The sequence below is a fragment of the Podarcis erhardii genome (genome assembly GCF_964252035.2).
Source record: "Podarcis erhardii genome assembly, chromosome: 10".
Taxonomy (NCBI): Eukaryota; Metazoa; Chordata; class Lepidosauria; order Squamata; family Lacertidae; genus Podarcis; species Podarcis erhardii.
Genome location: NC_138500.1, coordinates 11,892,839 through 11,916,182, shown reverse-complemented (window position 1 = coordinate 11,916,182; position 23,344 = coordinate 11,892,839). Strand labels below are relative to the sequence as shown.

Sequence of the window (23,344 nt, the reverse complement as noted above, 5' to 3'; positions counted from 1 at the left end):
TATTATTTAATTAAAATCTAGTTTAGTAAGGACTAACTGCTTTCATAAAGATTGTTCTTATCCATTTCATACCTCCAACTTTACTATCAGGTAGAATGATAACCTGTGTATAGCCTTCATGATTCCCTTTGCCTCAAAGGAGAAAAGGTTGATCAGCTTTTAATGAAAGCATTCATTGTGGAAGAAGTCAGTGACTAATTTCCATGGTTTCTGGCACCGGTTTCTATATCCTTGTTTGTTGAATATGCGTCAGCGTTCAGGTTCCTTTTTAGAAGCAAATATTTGAGTTCTCAGAAAATGTAGAATCCACACAGAGAACAATGGCTTGCAAATACTCTTGATTAGCACACTTAAAATGTCCGCTGCTCATGTCATCCTTTAGATGGAACAGTTCAAAAGTTGAGAGGCATCTTACTCAAAAGTCCTGATTAAATCCTATTAATAGGAACCTAACTACGTCCAGTTGTTTTCCAGGAAATGTCCCCATTTCTCAGCCTGCAACTGCACTACTCATAAACAGGATAGTCTTGTTCCTAGAAGCCATTGGGCGCTTTCTCTTTAGCAAGCTGTTTAACCTTTTCTGCCTCTGCTGTTTCCTCCCATGCTTAAAGCATGCACACCCACTCCACTCTCTGAAGCTGGAAACAGACGTGATGTGGCAGAGCTATGATCAGGGCTCCTCTACCACCACGCTGCCAACTTTTAAGAAAAATGGGGGTGGTGGTAATTGGCAAGTTCTACCCAAGCTGATTCCAATCTAAGTCCTACTCTGATTCCCACTGCTCTTTGCCCTCCTTGAGGGAAAATGCAGAGGTGTTTCAGATGCATGAATCTACCCCTCCCACCCAACGCAGCAGACCTAATACCATATTTGGGGAATGGGATTCTTTTTTTATATTGGAAAAATAGAATAGGGAAAGGGTTGAACTCCTCTTCCTCCTAATGCCAGTGGTCCATTACTCCCATCAGAAGGAGACCCTTTTGTGGTTGCTTTAAAGTAAAAACAAAGAACATCACCACCACACAAAAGAAGCCTTTGGAGCATAGGAGGTGCGTTGTTTTTCCCCTCAAGGCCCACCACCGATCCATCTAGCTCAGTGTCGTCTGCACTGCTGGCAATAGCTTTCCAGACAGGGGTCTTTACTAGCTACCTGCAGATGCTGGGAATTGAACCTGTGCATGTAGCCAGTATGCAATGGCCACTTCCCTAAAGTCAGTGCTTTACCCCCCTGAAAAAAATGTTTAGGGGTACTCCCATTTTCCTAGTCATATTGAAATACTGCCCCTCAATGAGGCTAGACTTAGGTTCACAAAATGTTTAGGTGTATGCATACCCCTGCGTCTCCCCCCGAAAAAAGCACTGCCTAAACCTAATCAGAGACCTTGTGTTATACCAGCTTGGGCTCCATGTCCTTGACTGGAAGCAAGCTTTTGAATCTAACAAAAACAGACCTTGTATATAAACTCCAGTTTCATTTCCCTAATACCTTGAAAGCCTTTCTGACAAGCTTCTGTCAGCTTTTAAGTCGTATGTGCTTGACTGACATGCTCCATACGGAAAAAGGTGTATACTGGATGGTAGAATGAGCTGTACCACTTTAGATTTGATTGGGGACAGGAGATGTCACATATTGGACATCCCTTATGTCTAAAGCAAACAGACACAGCTTTCCTGCAAATAGCGGTCCAACCTGGTAGGTAGCAGGTTAGAATAGACTTTGTTTTTCTCAGACCTGATTTTATTTGAAGCTAGCATTTTAAAAATGGCATTTTTTACAGCCTGAAATGGCACAATCCACTCTTACTTTCTTAGGAGTCTACTATCTCCAGTCTTGCCAACCTGGTATCCTCCTGCTGAGAGTTGTAGTGCAAAACATCTAGAGCTCGTCATATTGGTGAAGGGGTACTATCTCCTTCCACTTCATGTGTGAGATCTCTGGGCCAGTCAAGCCTTTAGTGTAATATGAATAGATGACATAGATGTATAAATCCAGATTCAGGCTATAATCTAGTCACAGTTAAATCTTTCCAACTAAAATTGGTTGACCTTAAAAGTACTTAAAGCATTTGTTTAACTTTCCCATTTAAATCAATTGGCCTCAGAAGTACTTTGTCCAGATCCTGCCCTTTCTTCTTAGTTATGGGTCATGGTTGTCATCCTGTGTTCAGTTAATTGTTGCTTGCTAAGATCCAGTGGAACTATTCATCAAGATTCAGAAGAATTTGAAATGGCCTACAATTAATCTTAATGAAGATTACAAGTTAACTACAGAAAAACACAGATAAAAAGGGTTTAAGAGAACTGGGCCTATCTTCAAAGGTTACAGATGCCATCTAGTGATGTGTGCAGGAAAAGAAAGGAAAAAGTCCACCAGGACATGAAAAACTCAAGTGTCTACATTTAAAGGAAAGGCTTGGGCAATTTAAAAAAAATAAAAATCTTAAAACTGTTGAGAGGGAAATGGACCATTGCTGAAAGTCTTAGAATTCTTTAGGTATGAATTAAGGGAAATATAATAATGAAGCTTTAGTTGACTTCAAATGTAGGGTTGGGTATGCAGGTGTGCAGGTGAACTATTGAAAGAGAACTGGTTTGCATTCCTGTGTAGAAATTCTCCCAGCTGCATGCCCAGTCTAGAACACATGCATGAACTGTGAAGTTGTGCGATACATACACTTGCTGATTATTTTCTCCTTCCTCCCACAAGACCTTAAAAACCCAAGCAAGAGGTACCTCACCAGATATCAGGCAGATTGACCTTGATGTAAATCGGACATACCGGGATCATATCATGTTTAGAGACCGATATGGAGTTAAGTAAGTAAAGCTAAAATCTACTATTCTACACCTTTTCTTATGTACTGCAGACCTTCAGAACACCTCCCCAAGATCCTTTGCCATTATTGATTTGTGGAAACAGTGGCCACATTTGGACATTGTGCTAAACCAGGCATGCTCCCCCTCTTCTCCCCAACCCTTCTTCCCAGGCAGGAACAGGAGGAATTGGAAAGCTTTTGTTTTCCCTTTATTGCAGCTGTCGGCAAACTGGTGTCTCCCCCCTACCCCATTTTTGGACTACAGCGCCCATCAGCCCCAGCCAACAAGTGCTGACTGAGGCTGATGGGAGTTGTAGTCAAAAGCCTCTGGAGGGTTGGCCAGGGCTGCTTTACAGTGTACAACACTAAGAACACATTTTATGGAGCACAATAATAAAAACATAATAAAAAGCACAATGATAGCATAATATAATAATAATCAAAACAACACTCTCTCTCGCCTCCCCCCCCCCAAGTTCTAACAGGTCATAGATTATTAAATGGCCAAAGGCCTGGGTAAAGAGGAATGTTTTTGCTTGATGCCTGAAGACATGTAATGGTGGCAAGCCTCTATGGGGAGAGCATTCCATAGACGGGGAACCACCACAGAAAAGGCCCGTTCTTTTGTTGCCACCCTTGAGGGGGTGAGGGGCATAGAGAAAGGCCTCAGATGACAAGCGCAGGATCTGGGTCAGTTTGCATGGGGAGAGGTGGTCCTTAAGGTATGGAGTTCCTGAGCCATGTAAAGTGTTACCGGTCAACACCAGCAGTTTGAATTGGACCCAGAAACTAATTGGCATCTATGGCCAAACTAGGGATTTTGATTCATTACTAACTATGGCTAGCTTTCAGCAAATCAGCTTCATTACTCATTGTTTTAGGTTAACATGGGTTTCATGTGACATCTGAGTTAAGGGCCATTTGAGATGGGCTGTGAAAGCGGCCTTCCTTCTTCCCTGGCTTTTAGCGTGTTGTCTCTTTGCTGCTGCAGATAAATGTATGGAAATCTCTATTCAGCTGTCTGAAGCTCCAAGCATCCTCCAATGTTTGTCTATTATTCATAAAAACATTTTTATACCATGTGGTTGTGCACTCGGAAGTAAAATTTTAAGAGCATCATCTGGAGAGAGACTGGAAGCTTTTAAAATAAGGACGCTTTAAGAGAAACAAGATAGAACCTATGTTGCTAAAGCATTTCCCCAGATTTAATACATAAAGAAGCTTGTGCATATGGGAGGGAAATGCCTCATGTAAGCTTGATCACAGGAGTAATTTAATCTCTCACCGAATATGTTTTCCCTTACTAAATCCTTTTCTGCATCCCATAGGAGAACATGATGAACATGGTTTCCTAACACAATAATATATTCTTAGTTTAATATCTGTGAAACTGGTGGTTGAAGTGTAGTGTTCCATGTATCAGTGAGGGTCCTTGAATGCTCCTTTTCATTTCAAACTTGTGAAATCAGATATAATGAAGTATTGATTCTACCCAGTTTTGAAAATGCCAAATGCCACGTCTGTATGAACCCAACAATCAGTTGGGATTGAAACGTTTCATCCCACATCCTCCTTGTTCTGCCTGACTGGAGTGTCTTTCCATGTATTCTTTGTCATCCTTCTAAATTGGGTCTGTACTGGATGACACCCTCCCCTGCCCCATCCCACCCCCAGCACAACACAGTTGCACACAGCAGAATTATATTCTTTTTCCTGCTATAAGGTATGCACTTAAATTTCTTGTGTGCTACAGTCACCTTGTGTTTTAGTGCAAAGCAGAAACCCAACTCCATTGTCTATAACTAGTTACCAAAGAGGAGCTCTCCTCACTGCAACATTTTGTTGCACACCTAATTGCAATAATAATTCCACAAACTCCTTCCCTTCTGCAGAAGTCCTCCATTTCTTTGGCAGCCGTGGGGCTCTTTTAGAACTTTGGTTTGAAATTAGGCTTGATATAAAATGGGGTTGTTGGAGGACTGGCTTGTTAGCCTTCAGATGTTTCCAAATGTATTAAAGTGTGCAAGAATTTTACAAAAAAACATCCTTTTACAAAGGTTATGCAAATGTACAAAATGTGCTTCTTAAGTCCTGATGGTAGTGAAGTTTTATATCATGATTCATTAAGTATTTCACTAGTGTGCACAAAGAATGAGTTACAAAATTTACTTTCTGTCTTTTCTCTCTAGACAACAAGCTTTATTCCATGTTTTAGCTGCATATTCTGTGTATAATACGGTAAGTCACATAGTATGTGGGTGCATATTGATCTAAATTCATACACACTCAGTTACTATGCTTATTTTTGATATATTGCACAGGTAATGTGTGTGTGTGTGTGTGTGTGTGTGTGTGTGTGTGTAATATAATCCTGATTTAGTACACCAGGATGTGCACAGGTTGTGTGCATCTGTGAACAACAAGTTAATAGCTTCCAAACAAGTGAAATTTTATCCATGGCTTGGTTTCTAAATCCTTGCTTGCATGGAAAACGCTAACCAGTGTTTCCAGCTCACATATAACAGGAAGCTGTGGTTAGCTGTGTCTTCCTGGTCTGTTTTGCTACTCACACAAACAGAGAAAGTGATTCAGCTGTAAATGGGTTGTGTGCGAGTGCACACAGCTCATTTGTATCCTGGCTTATTAAGTGAATATTTGGTTGTATGAACATTACCAATGTAACCATAGCCACCGAAGCAGAATTTCTAAAGGGGAACTGAGGTTGTTGGATTGTAGTCAACGTGCTGCCTGCAAGTTGTGACTCAGAAGGTGTTTCTGATTATTGACCAGGTGCTACCAAAACTTTTGTTGCTGTAGTAATTTCTCTTTTTTTGTCTAAAACCATGGAGATCAGAAACAAGCTTACAAGATCAGTAATAAAATATTGTATTTTATTAAGAGCAGCCAGTGTTAACAGAGCATAAGGAGCCAGTGAATCTGGTGTCAACGAAGAGGGGTTTTTATTGCCTTGCTCTTTTGTTCTTTACAAAAGTGTAAAGCATCCCTTTCCACCATTGGGGTTTTGTTTTCAAATTCCACGGGAATAATCTTTGCAGCAAAACCAACTAACACTCTGATGGCACCATAAAGCCCAACAGGTTTATTGTAGCATAACCTTTAATGAGGTCATCCACTTTATGTGCTGCTGAAAACCTGTTGGTCTCTGAGCGGCCACAGAATTCTTAGTTTGCAAATTGTGATACACGCTTAACCTCTGGGATAGGGTAGGGTAAAAATCTAAACAAAGAGATACGTTATTTTTCAGGTTACACAGAACTGGAATTCTTGCTCATGCTGGGTGAACATTTTCAAAAGGAGGGTAGGGAGGAAAGGTGAATTAAAGAGAGAGTTTGTGGCCTAAGCATCTCCTTGAAATACAAGCTTTCTGTCTGCAATGACTAGATTTGAATACAATAGCATTCCACCATGCGAGCCTCCACTTAAAGTCTGAAGGGATTCAGGAGAGAACTAGCCCAAAGTGTTGCAAGGGCTAGGTGGAACTGCAGATCTGGAATGTGCCTTCAGTGGTTGACCATGCCTCCTGCTTGCCTGGACAAAGGGTGAAGAAGGGCGTGTGAATGTGTGGGTGTAGAAAACTCTGCCTTTTGCATAGTTCCATCCATTGCTCTGCACCTGGCCCACTGGCCTGTGGCTCCAGGAAGATGGTCCACAACAGAATGAGGCCCTCAGCAACATCACCACTTGTTCTGCCACACTTTACAAGTGATCCACAGGGCTGCAGTTCTTCTGTCCCTAGCAACTTCCTATTCACGCCACAAGAATCAAATTGACCATGTAATTTCTGGCGTGCTTTTGTTGGGTTTTGTCGCTGTTTGCAAATTCCTAAACGCTTGTCTACCTTTTCTCCTCCTAGGAAGTTGGATATTGTCAGGGAATGAGCCACATCACAGCTTTACTTCTTATGTACATGAATGAAGAAGATGCCTTCTGGGCCCTGGTGAAACTCTTCTCAGGACCCAAGCATGCTATGCATGGTATGTCACCCAAATCTTGCTTCAAAGCACTGATTAATTCTCATCTGATTTTTCAATTATTATGATGAAGTCTGGACTGGATTTGTAGTATGGCAAGCTGGGCCTTTTGGCTATTAATGTGCTCAAAATACTTAGGAAAAAAAATGTGTTGTTTTTTAACCGAGAATTTTTCTGCAGTCTATGATAGGTCTCTTAAAATGCTCTTTTGAGGTCATTTGTGATGATGTGCAGGGACTGTAACCCTGCACATGACCTGCTTTCTGTGGGCATGGAGCTGACTGCACAGAAAGTTTTGCCCTCATTTGAATCTATTATTGCATCTGGAAATCGGGAGTGGAATTAAATTTCCAGTGTCCGCATACTCAGAGCAGGAATTTCCCCTGTAGGGCAGCATTCTTCCCTGGCCATTTTCAACCTGGGGCAAGCAGTTTTTGCATTTAGGATAAAGGGCATGGTGATGCTTTAAACATGATTATGGGAAAGCAGCATATAAATAAACTTAATAATCAGTAACATAAGATTGTGGCAATCTCAAATGCTCAGCAACTCTTAATTCAGTCTCTCGCTCATTGTTGGCAACGTTGATGTTGTGCTTACTTGCACCATCTGGCCACAGTGTAAACAGGACATGCCTCCAGCAAATCAGTCCTTGGATGGGAGAACCATGACCTTCTAGATATTAGGCTACAACTGCTATCAGCCCTAGTCACCATGGCCAATGATCAGGGATGATGAGAGTTTACTACAGTGTCATCTGGAGAGCCATAAGTTCCCCATCCTTAGTCTGTCTCCTTCTTAATCGGATTGGTTCACACCTTGTACTTATTAGCCTGCTGTGTGCAGCTATTCAAGCTCCACAACTCTGGCTCCCTAAAAAAAGCTCTTTGGTGAAGTCTCCACCCAAAAAAGCTCAACAACTTTGGTGAAGCCTCCCCCAAAAAGTCAAAAACTTTGGTCAATCCAATGGGTAGATCACTGCCAGTTTATTTATAACAAAATAAAAAAATTCCTTCCAGTAGCACCTTAAAGACCAACTAAGTTAGTTCTTGGTATGAGCTTTCGTGTGCATGCACACTTCTTCAGATACACATTTATTTATAGTGGGAGTAGATCACAGTCTCTTGGAAGTTGGACACCCCTGAAGTACAGCATCAGACCATGGTTTGATATTACAGGAACAGACCCAGGCTTATGTGTTCTTCCTACCCTAGCTGGCATGGTTTTACCCAACAGCAAACGATGGTTTGCTGCAAACTGCAGTTGGGAGCTTCTAACCTTTGCGCATCAGGGAAAAAGGGAGTGCATCAGTCTGGGTTTGCAATGCCAAATCACCCTTTTGGTATTGCATCTCAGAGCCCCTGTGCAAAGCCTGCTGCCTTTTCTGTATGCCTTATCAGCTTTCACGCATCTGATGAAACGGGCTCTTGGTCATCTATGGTTACGCCACAATGAGTAAATTAATCTTTAATACGCCACAAGACATTACATTACATTGTATTTTAATGTTTAAGTGATTTACGCCCCCATCGGAATTATTTCACTGCAACACTTAAACCTGTGAACATGTTTTTTTGTGGGAATTTGTTAGTGTTCAACATGTTTTTATTCTCTCTTATTATCTCTTCCCCTCACCTTTTAGGTTTTTATATTCCGGGTTTTCCCAAGCTGTTGAGATTTCAAGAGCATCACGAGAAAATAATGAAGAAATTTTTGTCTAAGCTTAAGCAGCATTTTGTAAGTAAATGCTATCAGAATATGCAGTACATAAAGGACATCAGCAAAAGGTCCAATATGATATTTAATTCTTCCCTGCCTGCTTATGCTAGTGTGTAGGGAATTTATGGAACTACTTTATGCCAAATCAGGCCATTGTTCTGTTGCTGTTTTCTGTATCTACTTTGCTGGACAGTGGTTCTGTCACAGACAGAGATCTTTCCCAGTACTGCCACTGAAAGCCAGTTTAACCTGAAATACTTTTAAAGTGATGCAAGGGATTGAACTTGGAACCTTCTCCATGGGAAACATGGGCAGGGTGTGTGCAAAGATCTGGGGGTAGTTGTGTTGTGGTATGATTCTAACTAAGTCTGTTATGATACGTAGATTAAAAATATTTTAGGTTGGTTAATTCTGCATAAGCAATGTGTGATAATAGTATATAGTCCTGAAAAGCAAGGGGTGGGGCTTCTCAAGCCAGGGATGGGGAAACAAACCCCCAGCATCTCTATTCACTAGCCATAGTTGGGGTCCATAGGGTTGGCATATTTGTGAAAATCCGGACAGAGAAGTAGTTGAGCTTTTTTTGGCAAACACAAAAAAGAGGTTTTCAAGCTAATTTTAAGGAATATTGCCAAAAATGATACTACCAACATGGGTTGCCATACACCCGGATTTTCCCAGACATTTTCGTGATTTCCGCCCTGGCATTGCTTTTGACTGCAGTATTCCAGCTATGGCAACCTTTGGACCCATCAATATCTGTAGAGCCGCAAATTCCCCACTCCTGTCCTAGGCTTTTTAATGGGAAAGTACAGCAAGGGACGCTGGTGGTGCTGTGGGTTAAACCACAGAGCCTGGGGCTTGCCGATCAGAAGGTCGGCAGTTCGAATCCCACAACAGGATGAGCTCCCGTTGCTCGGTCCCTGATCCTGCCAACCTAGCAGTTCGAAAGCATGTCAAAGTTCAAGTAGATAAATAGGTACTGCTCCGGTGGGAAGGTAAACGGCGTTTCCGTGCGCTGCTCTGGTTCGCCAGAAGCAGCTTTAGTCATGCTGGCCACATGACCCGGAAGCTGTATGCCGGCTCCCTCGGCCAATAAAGCGAGATGAGCTCCGCAACCCCAGAGTCGGCCACGACTGGACCTAACAGTGAGGGGTCTCTTTACCTTTACCTTTACAGCAAGGATAGGAAGTTCAGAGTATTCCATGGAATCCCATATCTCCCCTCCCATGCCAAGGGGGTTCCCACCCCACACTCTTTCCATTTCAGAGCTATCAGTAGTAAGTGTTGCATCTGCACCAATGTTAACCTCTATAATCCTAGCTCTTGTCAAACCACTGTTTTGCAGTCCATCTTAGAAGCAGGCTTTCAAGTTCCAGTTTGGCCCAACTATGCTTAGCGCTAACATCAATACAGTGGTACCTCTGGATACGAACAGGATCTGTTCCGGAGCCCTGTTCGCATCCTGAAGCGAACGCAATGCATGTGTGCATGGGTTGCAATTCGCTGCTTCTGCGCATGCGTGTGACGTCATTTTGAGCACATGCGCAAGCGGTGAAACCCAGAAGTAATGCACTCCGTTACTTCTGAGATTGAGACGTGCGACATCTGAACCTCACTATGTTTTCCCCAAGAAACCTATGGGGTTTTTGACTTGTTTTATTTTCAAAATATTTCATTGAGACATCCCAAGCATCTGCATTCGAAATTCTCAGAAATATACAGGAAGGGAAACTTGATAATGCCTGCCATAGCTATTCATCCGACTTTATGAACCCAACATATAAACAAGTTTTTTAAAAAGGGAAATATACATATAAAGAAACAAAGAATCATAGAATTGTAGAGTTGGAAGGGACCTCCAGGCATCATCTAGTCCAACCCCTGTAATGCAGGAATATCAGCTAAAGCATCCATGACAGATGGTCATCAAACAGTAACCAGTAATTATCTTCTATAGCTTGATCAGGATGAATATAGCACTTTTATGCATTAACAGGTGTCAAAAACAAATTGGTGGTGGTATTTCCACATTGATTGATTGATTGATTGATTGATCGATCGATCGATAGATAATGCAGGAATTGTAGTCTGAGATAGATGATAGATAGATAGATAGATAGATAGATAGATAGATAGATACAATATTATTTCAGTGCAGAGAAAGGAAGAGATGTAATGGTGAACCAGGCTTAAGGATACAACCCTTGAGTAACTGGATGTGCCCTTTATATAAAGGTCTACTTCTGTGCACATTCATGCGCAAAGTACTTTTTATTTCAGTGAAGACTCACTATATTTCCAAATGCATAAAAGCTTCCAGCCTTTCATATTTTTTTTGTCCATTGTGCTGGAAGCTTATGAAACATGAAGCATATTCCTGCTAGGAAGTATAGTACATTTAGTTTCTTTTTCAGGGTGTTTGATATTAACTCTCTGATCAGATCTAAAATTGCTAGAGACAGGATCAACAGTAGCCTTAGGTTGTGGACTTGAGCACATTTATAAGAAAGGAAAGTTCCTGCTGAATGCAGACGGACTTCATTCCTAGTCTTTAATCTTTGATATCTGCAGCAAATGTTCTAAATGTAGTGAGTTGCCTCATGTATGCCATATTGGTTTTCCAAAATCTGTTCATGGGTATGGGAGAGTTTTAAAAAGGATTATTTAAATCTACTGGCTGGTGAAAACCGAAATCACTTTCATGCTTACCTCTAGGCTGTAAATTGTGGTTTTAATTTTCACAGTAGAGTTCATACAGAGTTTGGAGTGTAGGTCGTTGCTGCTTATTGCTTTAATTTTGGAGGAGTTTGCCTTCCAGGGGAGGAAACATCAAGTGCATCTTGCCTTGAGTCAGTAGGCTTCTTCGTCTGGGTGTCTGAAGGTTCAGGGAGGCTACTTCTAATAAATGAAAGTAAACAGCAAGCTGCTAAATCTGTAAAGCGAGGGAGGCACAACCACTTTTTTTAAATTTGGAGATTCAAAAGTTGGGTGTGTTTATGTAGATAATTCTTAACAGCTCCTCAAATCTCTGCTGTTGAAGTCAGTAGAACTGGGAAGTCCTAACTGGCTGGATCATGACCCCAACCAAGGGTACTTCCTTCATTTTGTATTCCTCAAGTCTCTCTGTCAGGCTAAGAACTCCCAGTGGAGCCTCTTTTATTGTTGGGATGCTATGGTGAAGGGACACTTATTTGTAGAGCTGTTCTGTAGAGACAGAGCTATGTACCAAACCTTTGTAGGGCAGAGTTACTGCCTTCTCCATGGTGTCTGCTACTTCCTCCCACTGCACCTTATTCCCAGGCTAGTGTGCTGTTCCATTCATGCTTCTCAGTGTCCCAGGAGCTCCATGCAATTAGATCACACAGCTGCCACTTCCGCCTCTGCCCATTCAATCTCAGCAGGAAGAGGGGTTGGCAAGGGCAAGTCTCTGTTGCACCCTGCTGCGTTTGAGCACACTGGGCTTTCTGATCAGCTTCAAGCAATTTCCACAGCTTCCCAAGAGCTGCACTTAAAACAGCAGCAAAAACCCGCCCTGCAGAAGCACAACATACAAACCCAACTTTCAAACCATAATTTCTTAGTCCTGTTAATGAGATCTGCAGTTAGGGACAGATCACCCCTTGGCTAAGCTTTCTCAGACCCACCCAAAGTTTTGGACCACGTCTCCCATCAACCCCAGCCGGCATAGCCAGTGGTAGGGGGTTGATGGGAGTTGTAGTTGAAAACATATGGGATGTACCAGGCTGCTCTGAATAGACTATGGGCAAGAATGACAGGGTCTGAGAAAGGGGATTTGGCCCCAGAAAATGAAAGGAGTTATGTCCCAGGGCTTGGTTCCTGGTTTGCCATAGTGTGTAGGGGTGGGGTGGGAAGCTACTTGCTATGCTGCCTCTGCATGAAAGAGGCATTCTGTACATGCTCAGGTATGCTGTGTTCCTTCATCCCTTTCTCTAGAGGAGAAGCATGGCCAAAATTGGTGAACTGGATCAAACTTTTCATAGAGGGGTATGGCCACAAGAGGTTTTCTCTCCTTATGCCAGGTGGATCAGGCTTTGTGCCTAAATGACTGCTTATATGCAACCCTGAAGCTTCAGATTAAGGCAGTCTCCCCCTATGGAATCATATTCCAGAAAGTGGGGCATTGCAGTAAGTAGAGAATGCCTAGGCACACATTTTAACCGTGCTACAGGAACCTTTCTTCTAAGCTCTCCCCAGCAAACCAAAGTGATTGTACAGGGAGAGGTATTTTTAAAAGTACACATGACCCAAACCCTGCATTCTTCACAATCACCCTCTTCAATGTTTAACCTCTTTGGATTTCTTTTGTCCACGGAGGGGAAGACAGAATGCATAGGAAAGCAGTCAGGTTTCAGGCTGAAGATACTTTGGCCATTTCACTTTGGGTTTGCAGTCCAGAAGTTCATGCTGTCTTAGTTGCCAATGTTTATGCGGTGTGCTTAGCAAGGAAAATCCGTTTTTGTATGTGCTGTCTTTTTTCTTTTAATTATTATAGGGTGTTTTTTTTAATTACCTTGTTTGTAGGGAATATTTTTTAATGGGCTGAAATATAAATTCAATAATACTAACCACTTGGCCACTTTGTGTGATGCTGTGTTCGTATCTGAAGTTCATAAAACTGCTTCTTCTTGGCAGGACTCCCAGGAAGTCAACACTACATTTTACACAATGAAATGGTTTTTCCAGTGTTTCCTTGACCGTGTGAGTGCCTTTTGTTTGATGCCTTCCCCACCCTAGTCATCCCAAGCACACATTTTTATGGCAAATCTGGATTTCTGTTATTTTTCTGATGCCTCCCATGGCTTCTCTCATTGCAGACTCCCTTTACGTTAACCCTCAGGATCTGGGATATCTACATACTTGAAGGAGAACGGGTTCTCACTGCGATGTCTTACACCATTTTGAAACTGCACAGAAGTAAGATCTCTGTCCTGGCTCTAAACTCTTAACTCACCACATGGCATGGACAGGCACTTGTGAATAAAATGAATAAATTAAAATCCAAACATTTTTCTCCAGTTGGGTATTTTTCAGTACTATTATTATTATTATTATTATTATTATTATTATTATTTTATTTATTATATTTGTTCATCACTTTATCTTGCCCAGGGCAACCCACAGTGACTTACAACCTACCAAGCCATTGATGTTCTCTCGCCCCCCCCTGCACTTCTGGGGAGAGAGATCTTGTGGGTGCTTATTTCACACTGTCTCCAAAGCCACCACAGCTTCACTGTTGGGAAGATTCTAATAACTAGAAATAGGTTGCAAAAGATGTGGCTACAATATGCACAATAAATCTGGTGGCATGGTATACTTCCCAGCCAACAGGAATATAGACGCTGGTCAGAAGGGCTCTACTCAAAAGTACAATTTCTTGAGGAGATTAAATCACAGCAACGAGCGGAGTCTTTTTGGTGATAGCCCCAAGGCTTTGAAATGAGCATTCTCTGTAGGTCCTTTGCTGGGCCTCCTTGTTGACTTTAGGAGACTCTGTGAAGCCCACCTTTCAAAGCAAGCCTTTGTTGGCTGATGCTCCTGGTGCTTCTTATCGCTATGATTGCAATGTTTCAGTTATGTTGAGTATTTGTTGGCATGCTGCCGTTTTAGGGGGTTCTTTTTGACAGATGTTTCTGCAACCTGTTTCAGTCTCTGAGAGAGGCAGGACTGAAATGGTTTAAATAAATGGAGGGGCTAACAGGAAAACATAAGGGCACGAGGCTCACTCCCAACAACGCCACTTTCCATGGCTACTTCCTTGCTTACGCCTCCCTCTTGATTTTCAGTACCCTGTGATCTGCCCCAAGTTCTGTCTGCACGTACCACCTGTGCTTGTTGTTAGAGAGAGCAATGTTAGTGGATTGGCTTGATATATTGCAGCCTTATGTTTCTGTAAAGTTCCAGAATTACACTAGGTGTTTGTTTAATTAATAGATATGAATTGACAGAGAGAGAGAGTTCTGTTTCAATAAAGAAAGCAAATATGGCTACATTTTAGTCTACCCTCTGATGTCGTACTCTTCTCCCCCTCCCAACCTAGAACACCTGATGAAATTGCAAATGGAAGAACTTGTGCAATTTCTTCAGGAGACCCTCGCCAAAGATTTCTTCTTTGAAGATGACTTCGTAATAGATCAGCTCCAGAGTTCCATGGCAGAGCTGAAACGAGCAAAGTTGGACCTGCCAGCAGCAGGTAAGTAACTCAAGACACAGCCGCTGCTTTGGAAGCAGGCAGCCAGTTTTAGTTGGTTTGTGGGTCTACGCAGCTTTTGTCACTCTGCCTGGCTGAAACACCACCTGAAATGGAGCTGCATAAATATGGCACGGTGCAGGAAATTCACAATTTGGTATCCCATTCCTGGAAATCCTGATCATTTCCCCAAAAGGTATGCCCACTTCTATCATGCTCCTAATCTGGAAGTGTAACAAAAGTCCCTGCAAGGAGCAGGTAACATTGTTCTCCTGATGCACAGCTATGCCCACAGCAGGAAGTTGGCCAAGTACTGCACATCCTGAAGGCAGTGCCTGACCAGGGTCAGGAGATCAGTGTTTGGATGAACAGATGCATTTTGCAAGCAATCCATTCTGCAGAAAGGTACATGTGGGTCAGGCTCATTGTCCCATCCTGGAGAGCACAGGAGGTAAACTTGCGGCCTTTTAGTTAGCAGGAAGGCAACATCGTTAAAATGCTGGTCTTGTGTTCATGCCTTAGCATGCGGCGCCGGAAAACAATTTTCGCCTCTGAGTGTGAACAACGATCAGAGATGCTCTTTTCTAGACCTATCAATCATTGCAGAAAGAGGGGAGGGCTGGGAGGGAGGTTTCCTGGACTGTTTGCCCCCCCCCCACACCCAGCATTCATAAGAATGTCTGTGCTGTTTAATGGATAAGTGGGTTTTTGTGAGCTGAGAAAGGAAATTGAATTTTACCCTCCACTATTGAGAGGGTCCTTCAGGATTTCTGCCAGTTTAGTGTAACATGAGAGAGTGAGCAGAAAAGTCAGGCACTAGCTTTTCCTTGGGAAGATGGGGAGGAGATCGTAGAGGATGTCTGTTGTAACTGTCAGGCTTTTAATGTTCTTAACATTTCAGGGGTTGGGCTAGAGGACCCTCGGGCTCCCTTCCAGTTCCACAATTCTATCACCATTGCTATGGGCTGCTCTGTTTTCAGCCTCTTTCCTAAGTATTCCTAACACTCCAGATTTATTTCAGTCAGAGTTAAGTATTTATTCTTCCAGTGAAAATTTGACTACAATCCCAAGATCTCTTTCCAAAGTAATTAGTCAATTCACCCTCTGTGTGTGTGGTGTCCTCAAAGCTGCACATCATTTTAGGCATGTCCCAGTTTTGAACCTTATGTGACCCATTTTTTAAAAAAACCTCTTTTTCTATTCTGAAAGCTCTCTATTTGTCCCTACTTCAGTTTCTTTTAACCACCTGGCATTATGTGCAAGGATACCATTTTCTGATCGCTTTGGCCTTTGCCTTATTTTCTCTCTGCTAGGCCAATAGTAGCCTGGACAGGAAGTGGGGGAGGAGTGGAAACTGACAGCACTGGACCAGAGGCTTTGCAAGCACTACTGGAAATACTGAATATTATAATTTATTCCTGTTGCAAACTGAGGCCTGTAAGAAATTTGGGGTGGGGAGGAGAAACTCGACCTGTTTTCCACCCCTCAACTTCGCCTTCCTCCCCTCACTTATGAGATGGTTGAATGCAGGTGCTCCCCAAGGCACCTATGGAGCGCTGGCTTCCATGGAGGAAAATTCGTGTTTGGGGCTCCTCCCCTTCCTGCCAAGCCCAGCCCTGCTCATCATCTTGGGAGACTGGGGCTCAGTCAGTCTCCAGCTCACAGTCTCCAGCAGCAGGGATTGGCTAGAGAAGAGGAATGCGGATGAAGTTCTGGTCCCAGCAGCTGAAGGATAGCACTAACATTGTGCTGCTCTCTGCTTCCAAGGACATTCCCCCAAGGCATGAAGGATTCTGATTCTCCATTATTTTTCTGTGGATATAATGGTGAATCTTCTATTGATAGACATCCATACTGTCTCCCCCCCACTTTGGGCCTCAGGGATGGATGCCCATGCACGGGCATTCCACTTGGGGCCACGGGGGGGGGGGGGGGCGGTATTTCTTCAACCCCCAAATGGGGATTTTCTTTGTGCCTAAGTACCCACAAGATACGTCTTGAAAATCTGTCAGATTTGTTCTTGTTTAGCTAAGAAAATGGATGCCTCATTTGTTCTTCATCTGAATTTCATCAGCCCTTGAGTTTTATCTCCCCACTCTGTGTTCAATTCTTGTTTTTCTAATCACTATCTCCAGGCGATGCTATCTGTCACCAACCTCGCTCTCAGCGTCTTCTAGACATTACCTCACTCTTGCATGCCTCGTCTGTCTCTAGTTCTGCAAATGTGCAGGGGGCAGGCAGCTTCCTCCCCAGGCAAGCACAGGGTTGATCCTGTCTCATGTGAGCTCAATGAAGGGCACTGGCTGCCAGCTAAGGCTTCCTTTTGCACCTCCACGTCAAGGTCAGCCAGTTTGGAAGGGAGAATAACAGGGCCACATCAATACAGAGAAGCAGCACCAAAACTGAGAGAGGAATAAGGAATTATTGGGGCAAGGTCACCTTTTGGCTTTGGAATAAATCATTTCGCTCTGCCTTGCTTCCAAAGTAGACCCACAATGTCCAGATATAACCCTTGGTTATTTCATTCCCACCATGGACAGATTGCAGTGTCTAGGGCATGACATTGCAAGTTGAAATGAAAGCTGCCTTGTAGGACTTGGAAGCTGAGATGGACAGGGATGTTTGCCCTGAGTGATGTGTATCTGAATTCATTACAGGGTATTGAATGGAGAGGTGAAAAGGAGGTTCCGGATTTGGATCCTGGGGCTTATTCTTGTTTGCTTGGCAGGAAAAGAGACAACACTCAGGTTCTTTTCTGCATGTGACCTTGAGCCAGCTGCTCTTTCATTCTCTCTCAGCCCAGTCTACTTCACAGGGTTGTTCTGATGATAAAATGTAGGGGTGGGAGAAAACCCTGTGAGTTCCCCTGAGTTGTTAGGAGGAAGGGTGGGATAAAAATGAAGTCAAATGAGTACAAAAAGGCTAGGGCAGCTAGAACTAAGGAGGGATGGAAACTCCCTTCTGACCAGCTGGGAGAGTTAGTGAGACAAACCTTTCCCGGAATTTAGATATAAACTCCTGGATTTTCTACAGAAAGCTTATAGGGAAAAGGTAGAAAACATGAACTACTACTTATAGTACCAATCATGAGAACTCCAAAGTTTTCATTACTATGAGTTATCAGGAGAGCCTCTGGCGGCTCACATCATCTCTGACAATGGGCACTTGCTGGCTGGAGCTGTTGGAAGTTAATTGCTAGGCCAGCAAGATGTGGTGGCTTAAAGGTTCCTCCTCTGTGCTCTAGTGCTCAGGGTGGCATGGATTGTTTGATGCATGTCATCCTCACAACATCCCTGTTATGCAGGTTGTGCTAGGAGTGGAATATGCACCTTCAACTTAATCCTTTTAGGCTGCAGTGAACACTTTGGGACTTACTCCCAGAGTAAAGATAACAAGGCTTGTGCTTTAAGATTACAACTGGTGAGGAATGCCATCTTCTGCTTCATACTTGTGCCCTAAGCTGCAGTTGCCTTATGCCACCAAGTCAGACCATAGACCCATCTAGCTCAGTATTGTTTGCACCGGCTGGCAGCAGCTCTCCATGGTTTCTCTCGGCTCTAACTGGAGATGCCAGGAATTGAACCATGGCCCTCCGGCATTTGCAAAGCAGATCCTCTACTACTTCCCTTTCCCTGTAATAATGAAATAGTTATTGGCAGCTTGCAATTCTAGCCATACTGTTAATTTAGGTCCCTCCCATATGGGAACATCCGAGCACTAATTAGGCTTAGTGGAATTCTCCATCTGGCAAACCTTGTTTAGGGTGCTAAGAGCTTTCCAGAGCTGTTTGGGCAGACTTTGGTCTGTTGTCAAAGACATAACTTTGCACAGCATTGAAAACATGGCAGTCCATCTGGAAGGGAATTTGTAGTGTGCACTCTTCCCTGTTTTCTTCTAAACTCTCCTTCAGAATGAGATGGACTGGGCAATCTTAAGGCTTGTGCTGATTACCAGTTTGCTTTGGGCTTTTTCTTTCCTTCAGACATGGTCGAAAAACACTTAATTGCTCAGTTAAAGCATTTGTGTTCCAGAACCACGGTCAGATATAGTTCCTTCACACCCTATTCTATCCCAGGAAAACTCTAACACCCAGAGAAAAGGCTGTTTTTTGCAAAAGGAAGATCTTCTGATGGTCCTTCCTATCAAGCACACAATGTCTTCTGTGGAGCAGATGGGGGAAGAAGAAAGGGTACAGAACTTCATAAATTGCCCGATCACAGCTTTTTCCTTCTCTCTGAAATGTATCAGGCAGTAATGGAATTGCCAGGAAACCTTCCAGTGATTCTTCTCTCCCAGGATCCTTTTATCATATCTAGTGGGTCTCTGGTTATTTTTCACAGATCAAGGACCTCAGAAGGCTCTTTAATTTTAGCTCATCTGTGAATTTTTCACAAACTTTCTGACTCCTTCCCCAGTGCCCCTGATAAGGCTTCTGCATTTCCTTAGAACTTAACATGCATTAAGAGCTTCTGAACAAAAAAAAATGTTGCCCGTTACACAAGTAGGCACCATCTTCTTCAGAAAGTAGACGCCATGAATGGTGCTGCAGAGATAGTATTTTGTTAACTGACCATGTCGCCATTAATCCATTTTGACTCTGAAAGATGACTGGCAATCCTAACTTGTTGATGTGAGCAAAAGGTCGGTTGTGCCTCCACGTGCACCAGCCTTCCCAAGTCTGGTGAACTCCAGATAGTCTGCATTACAACTCCCATCAGTCTGAGCCAGTGGGGCTGATGGGAATTGTAGTCCTGAGTGCCCATTGCCCTTCCATTAAGAAGGGGAGTTAAGTGTGCAGCCTTCTTTCAGAACGCCTACTTGGGATATTTGTCTCCCTCTAGACAGGGTCAACAAATAGGGGCTTTGTTTGCTTACGAATCCCTATCGGCCACCAACTCCTCCACCATCGCTACTCTGCAAACTGTAGGGCAAGTGAGAACATGGAGGAAGTGGGGATTGTGTGTTGCCAGAAAGCCATATGTGCTTGCTGCTAAGTGATGCTGCTAACCTCTCTGGCAGACAATTTGCTTAATGCACGCACATGAGCAAAGGACTGGGAACTAGGGAGTTATAGGACTAACTGATACCACCACCACCCCGGAGATGCTTCCTGCCTTTTGTGGGATTCTGGCCAGCCCAGCCGCTTTCTGTGGGTGAGTGGAGGGCAGAGGGAGCGTTGCACATCCTTACTTTGTACAGAGCAGACAGTATGTGGTTTAAGCTGCAGAAACCACTACCACAGCATGTGCCATTGGTCACCAATTCAGATGCATTTAAAAGAGGACGGGACAAGTCTGTGGAAGTGAAGGCTGTCAATGGCTACTAGTGACAAGGACTTGGCCATCTCCAAGATCAGAGGCAGCCCAGTGCCTCTGGGCAACATGTCAATGAGGAACAGCTGAAGCAGAGGACCATTGCGCTCATGTCCTGCTTGCTGATGTCCCACAGGCATCTGGTTGGCCACTGTGGGAAACAGGATTCAGGACCAGACAGGACTGGGGCTCTCTGAATGTTCTTATATCTCATTTAGTTCACAGCTCAGTGCTAAAACACGACAAGCATGTTGTTGTTGAAATTGTATATTTAACATTGTTAAATGTTAAAATTATATAGCTGTATGGAGCGAAAACTAACATGACCTCCATGTTTAGAATAAAAAGATCTTCCCAAGTAGCAGAAGACTAAGAAGGGAGGAGGCAACGTGGGCGGGGGAATTCCTTGTGTGAATGCGGAAAGTTCCCTGTTGCCTTACCACTGTAGCTGCCTGGATGTTGGATCTTTATCTTGGGGAATATAATTGATAGGGCATAATTAAGGGTTGTAGCTCACTCATAGAGCATCTGCTTTGCATGTAGGTTCAATCCCCAGCATCTCTAGGCTTGACTGGGAATGTCCTCTGTCTGACACCCCGGAGAGCTGTTGCCAGTCAGGGTGGACACTACTGAGCTAGAGGGACGCAATGGCTAGACTCAGTGTGCAGCAGCTTCCCATGTTCCTAAATAAAAGACTGTGCATTTCTCCTTAAACTTTCTGTTTTGCGTTCTCTTTTTGTCTCTCTCCTTCAGTAGACCACATTGCTTTTCGTTCTTCACAGGAGTTTAAGAGTTTGGCTCCTAAATTTATCAGCTTCTTCTCAGTTCAGACTTCTGTTTTAGCTAATGACTTACTGCTTTTTCCCTTTCTGGCATCTGTAAAAAATAATAAAGGAACAATATTGTAAAAGCATCAGTGCAGCATACTTTCTCTTCTACAGCTCCTGTAATGTCACTTTTTTGTATTTGTTTTTCCTTTTCCAGATGAATATGGAATTTTTCATTTATACGTTTGGAGGACTCACACGTATCTGTTTTATTTTTCCTTTGCACTCCACTTCATTAACCAACTAACTCTCCCGATACTTTTCCATGTTGTTGATGTTTTTTTATTCCTACTGATTTCTCGAGTGCATCTAAATGTGATGAAGTTAGAGGTTGCCATGGAATCTTGGTTTCCCCGCGGCACTTTGCCTGTCTCTGTGTGATTTGAACTATATAGTTTGAGCCATTGAATTTCTCTCCTCACATCCTTATGGATATAAGCGGTGCCACTAACTCTGCTTGTGCCTCTTCTGAATATCCACTTAGACTTGGTAAAATCTAGCACGGCTTGAAATTGTTGTCTGCATCAGAGGACCGCGATGTGTTTGCCTGGGGCTTTTATTTCAGGAACAAGCAACCTGTTAAATTTTTTTTTTTTTTTGCTTTTAATTGTCTTCCTCTTAATCTAGGTAAGAGTTTCCAAAGCGCGTTTATACAGTTAGCACCTCAAACATCAGTGCAGAACTAAATTTTGTTAAGCCAATTCTTCAGTGTTCTGAAAATTGCTGGGATTGGCATGTCCCTTTATTTATCATGATGATCCAGAAATGAGAAAGGGAACTGTGGTGAAGGACAGATCTAAATGTCACCCTGAACACATAGTTGCTTCTGAAAAATAGCTTCTGCTGCACACCTGGTTTTGCTCCTTCGCCCCACAAACCTGCTAGATCTTGTTTTGACATCGTGCCACAATGTTCTGTGTTTTTGTGCTTCCCCTTCCATATCACTGTTGTGCAGTGGGATAATGTCAGATGTCATGATGGGGAAGAACCATAACTCAGTGGTTAGAGCTTCCTCTTTGGGTCCAGGGGGGTTCCCAGTTCAGTCCCTGGCATCTCAGTTGCAAATCAGCTACTGATTTGGAAGACCACAAACCCATCAATCTTGTAACATGTTTCCCTGCAATTGCCTCCCCTTTAAGCTCTGTGAGGACTCTCAAGACATGCACATTCTGGAGCTGAAATGAGGGTCCGAAACCGGTTACTTACTGTGTGGCATTCAGTTCAGTGTAATTGGCTGTTAATGCATCTTGGGACAATTAACCTGGAAGGTTTTGCAGTTGTGATTAATTTCCACTGGGTGGTGACAAAGATCAAGAATAAGCCAGTAGCATTTCTTCTTTTTTTTCAAATCTCTCTACTCCCTTGTTTCCTTTAATCCTTGTCAGCATGTACTTTCACCATACCAGCTTTTAAAAACAAGATGACTTGAATAGCAGAACCAGATATTCCCCCGCGTTTTAAAGGGACACCTGTTTTTTCCTTCTGAATGACAAAACTCACAGTAGAAGTATCCTAGAATGCCATTGCTAGGAACTGAAAAAGCATTTCTTTAAGTGCATGTATTTGAAGGCTTTTTAAAAACGACATCTTTGGAGTGCTGAAAGACTAACAGGTTTTCTTTTGTAAATTATTTGATATGTAGCCATGAGCGTAAAAGCCAGGCTTAGAGTATATGTAGGAATCCTATTGCCACAAACCTTTATAAATTGTCTTGCAAAAATTGTAAGACTGGAAGCTGGAAGAATAACTAGCTGAAGTTCAGCAGGTCTGATCCAACCAAAGTTAAGCACTTAGTATCCTATTACTCTCCAGGGGAGAGTTGGGCATGTACAGTGGTGCCTCGCAAGACGAAATTAATTCGTTCCGCAAGTCTCTTCGTCTTGCGAGTTTTTCGTCTTGCGATGCACGGTTTTCCATAGGAATGCATTGAAAATCAATTAATGCGTTCCTATGGAAACCGCCTTCCCCCGACCTCTTCTGGCGGGCGGCATTTTAAAATCGCCCGGGACAGCGGAGGACTTCTCCGCTGTCCGGGCGATTTAAAAGCCCCTGGGAAGGCAAGCAGGGGGGACAAAGACTTTTGCCCCCCGCCTGCCTTCAGAAGAGGTCCAGGACAGGCTTCGTGGACCTCTCCACAAGCAGCGGGAGCGCTCCTTGTGGAGAGTTGCCAGCGCGCCCAGGCTTCGCGGCCCCGCCGCCCGGCTTCGGGACATCGTTCCGATGCCAGGCGGCGGGGGGAGGCTTTCTCGCCCCGCCGCCCGGCATCGGGACGATGCCCCGAAGCCGGGCGGCGGGGGGAGGCTTTCCCGCCCCGAAGCCGGGCGGCGGGGGGAGACTTTCCCGCCCCGCCGCTCGGCTTTGGGACATCGTTCCGATGCCGGGCGGCGGGGGGAGACTTTCCCGCCCCGCCGCTCGGCTTTGGGACATCGTTCCGATGCCGGGCGGCGGGGGGAGGCGTTCCCG

The 23,344-nt window shown here is 43.7% G+C and overlaps 1 protein-coding gene across 8 annotated transcripts in view; it reads left to right on the top strand.

Annotated features, from left to right (window-relative positions):
• Positions 1–23,344, top strand: part of USP6NL (USP6 N-terminal like) — a 144,704-nt gene that overhangs the window by 108,441 nt on the left and 12,919 nt on the right. For all 8 annotated transcript variants that reach the window (XM_081879735.1, XM_081879732.1, XM_081879734.1 and 5 more), the window contains 7 exons: positions 2,709–2,818; positions 5,007–5,055; positions 6,692–6,812; positions 8,452–8,546; positions 13,185–13,250; positions 13,367–13,466; positions 14,593–14,745. In XM_081879735.1, the coding sequence (XP_081735861.1) occupies positions 2,709–2,818; positions 5,007–5,055; positions 6,692–6,812; positions 8,452–8,546; positions 13,185–13,250; positions 13,367–13,466; positions 14,593–14,745 (694 nt within the window). The remainder of the gene's footprint in view (positions 1–2,708; positions 2,819–5,006; positions 5,056–6,691; positions 6,813–8,451; positions 8,547–13,184; positions 13,251–13,366; positions 13,467–14,592; positions 14,746–23,344) is intronic.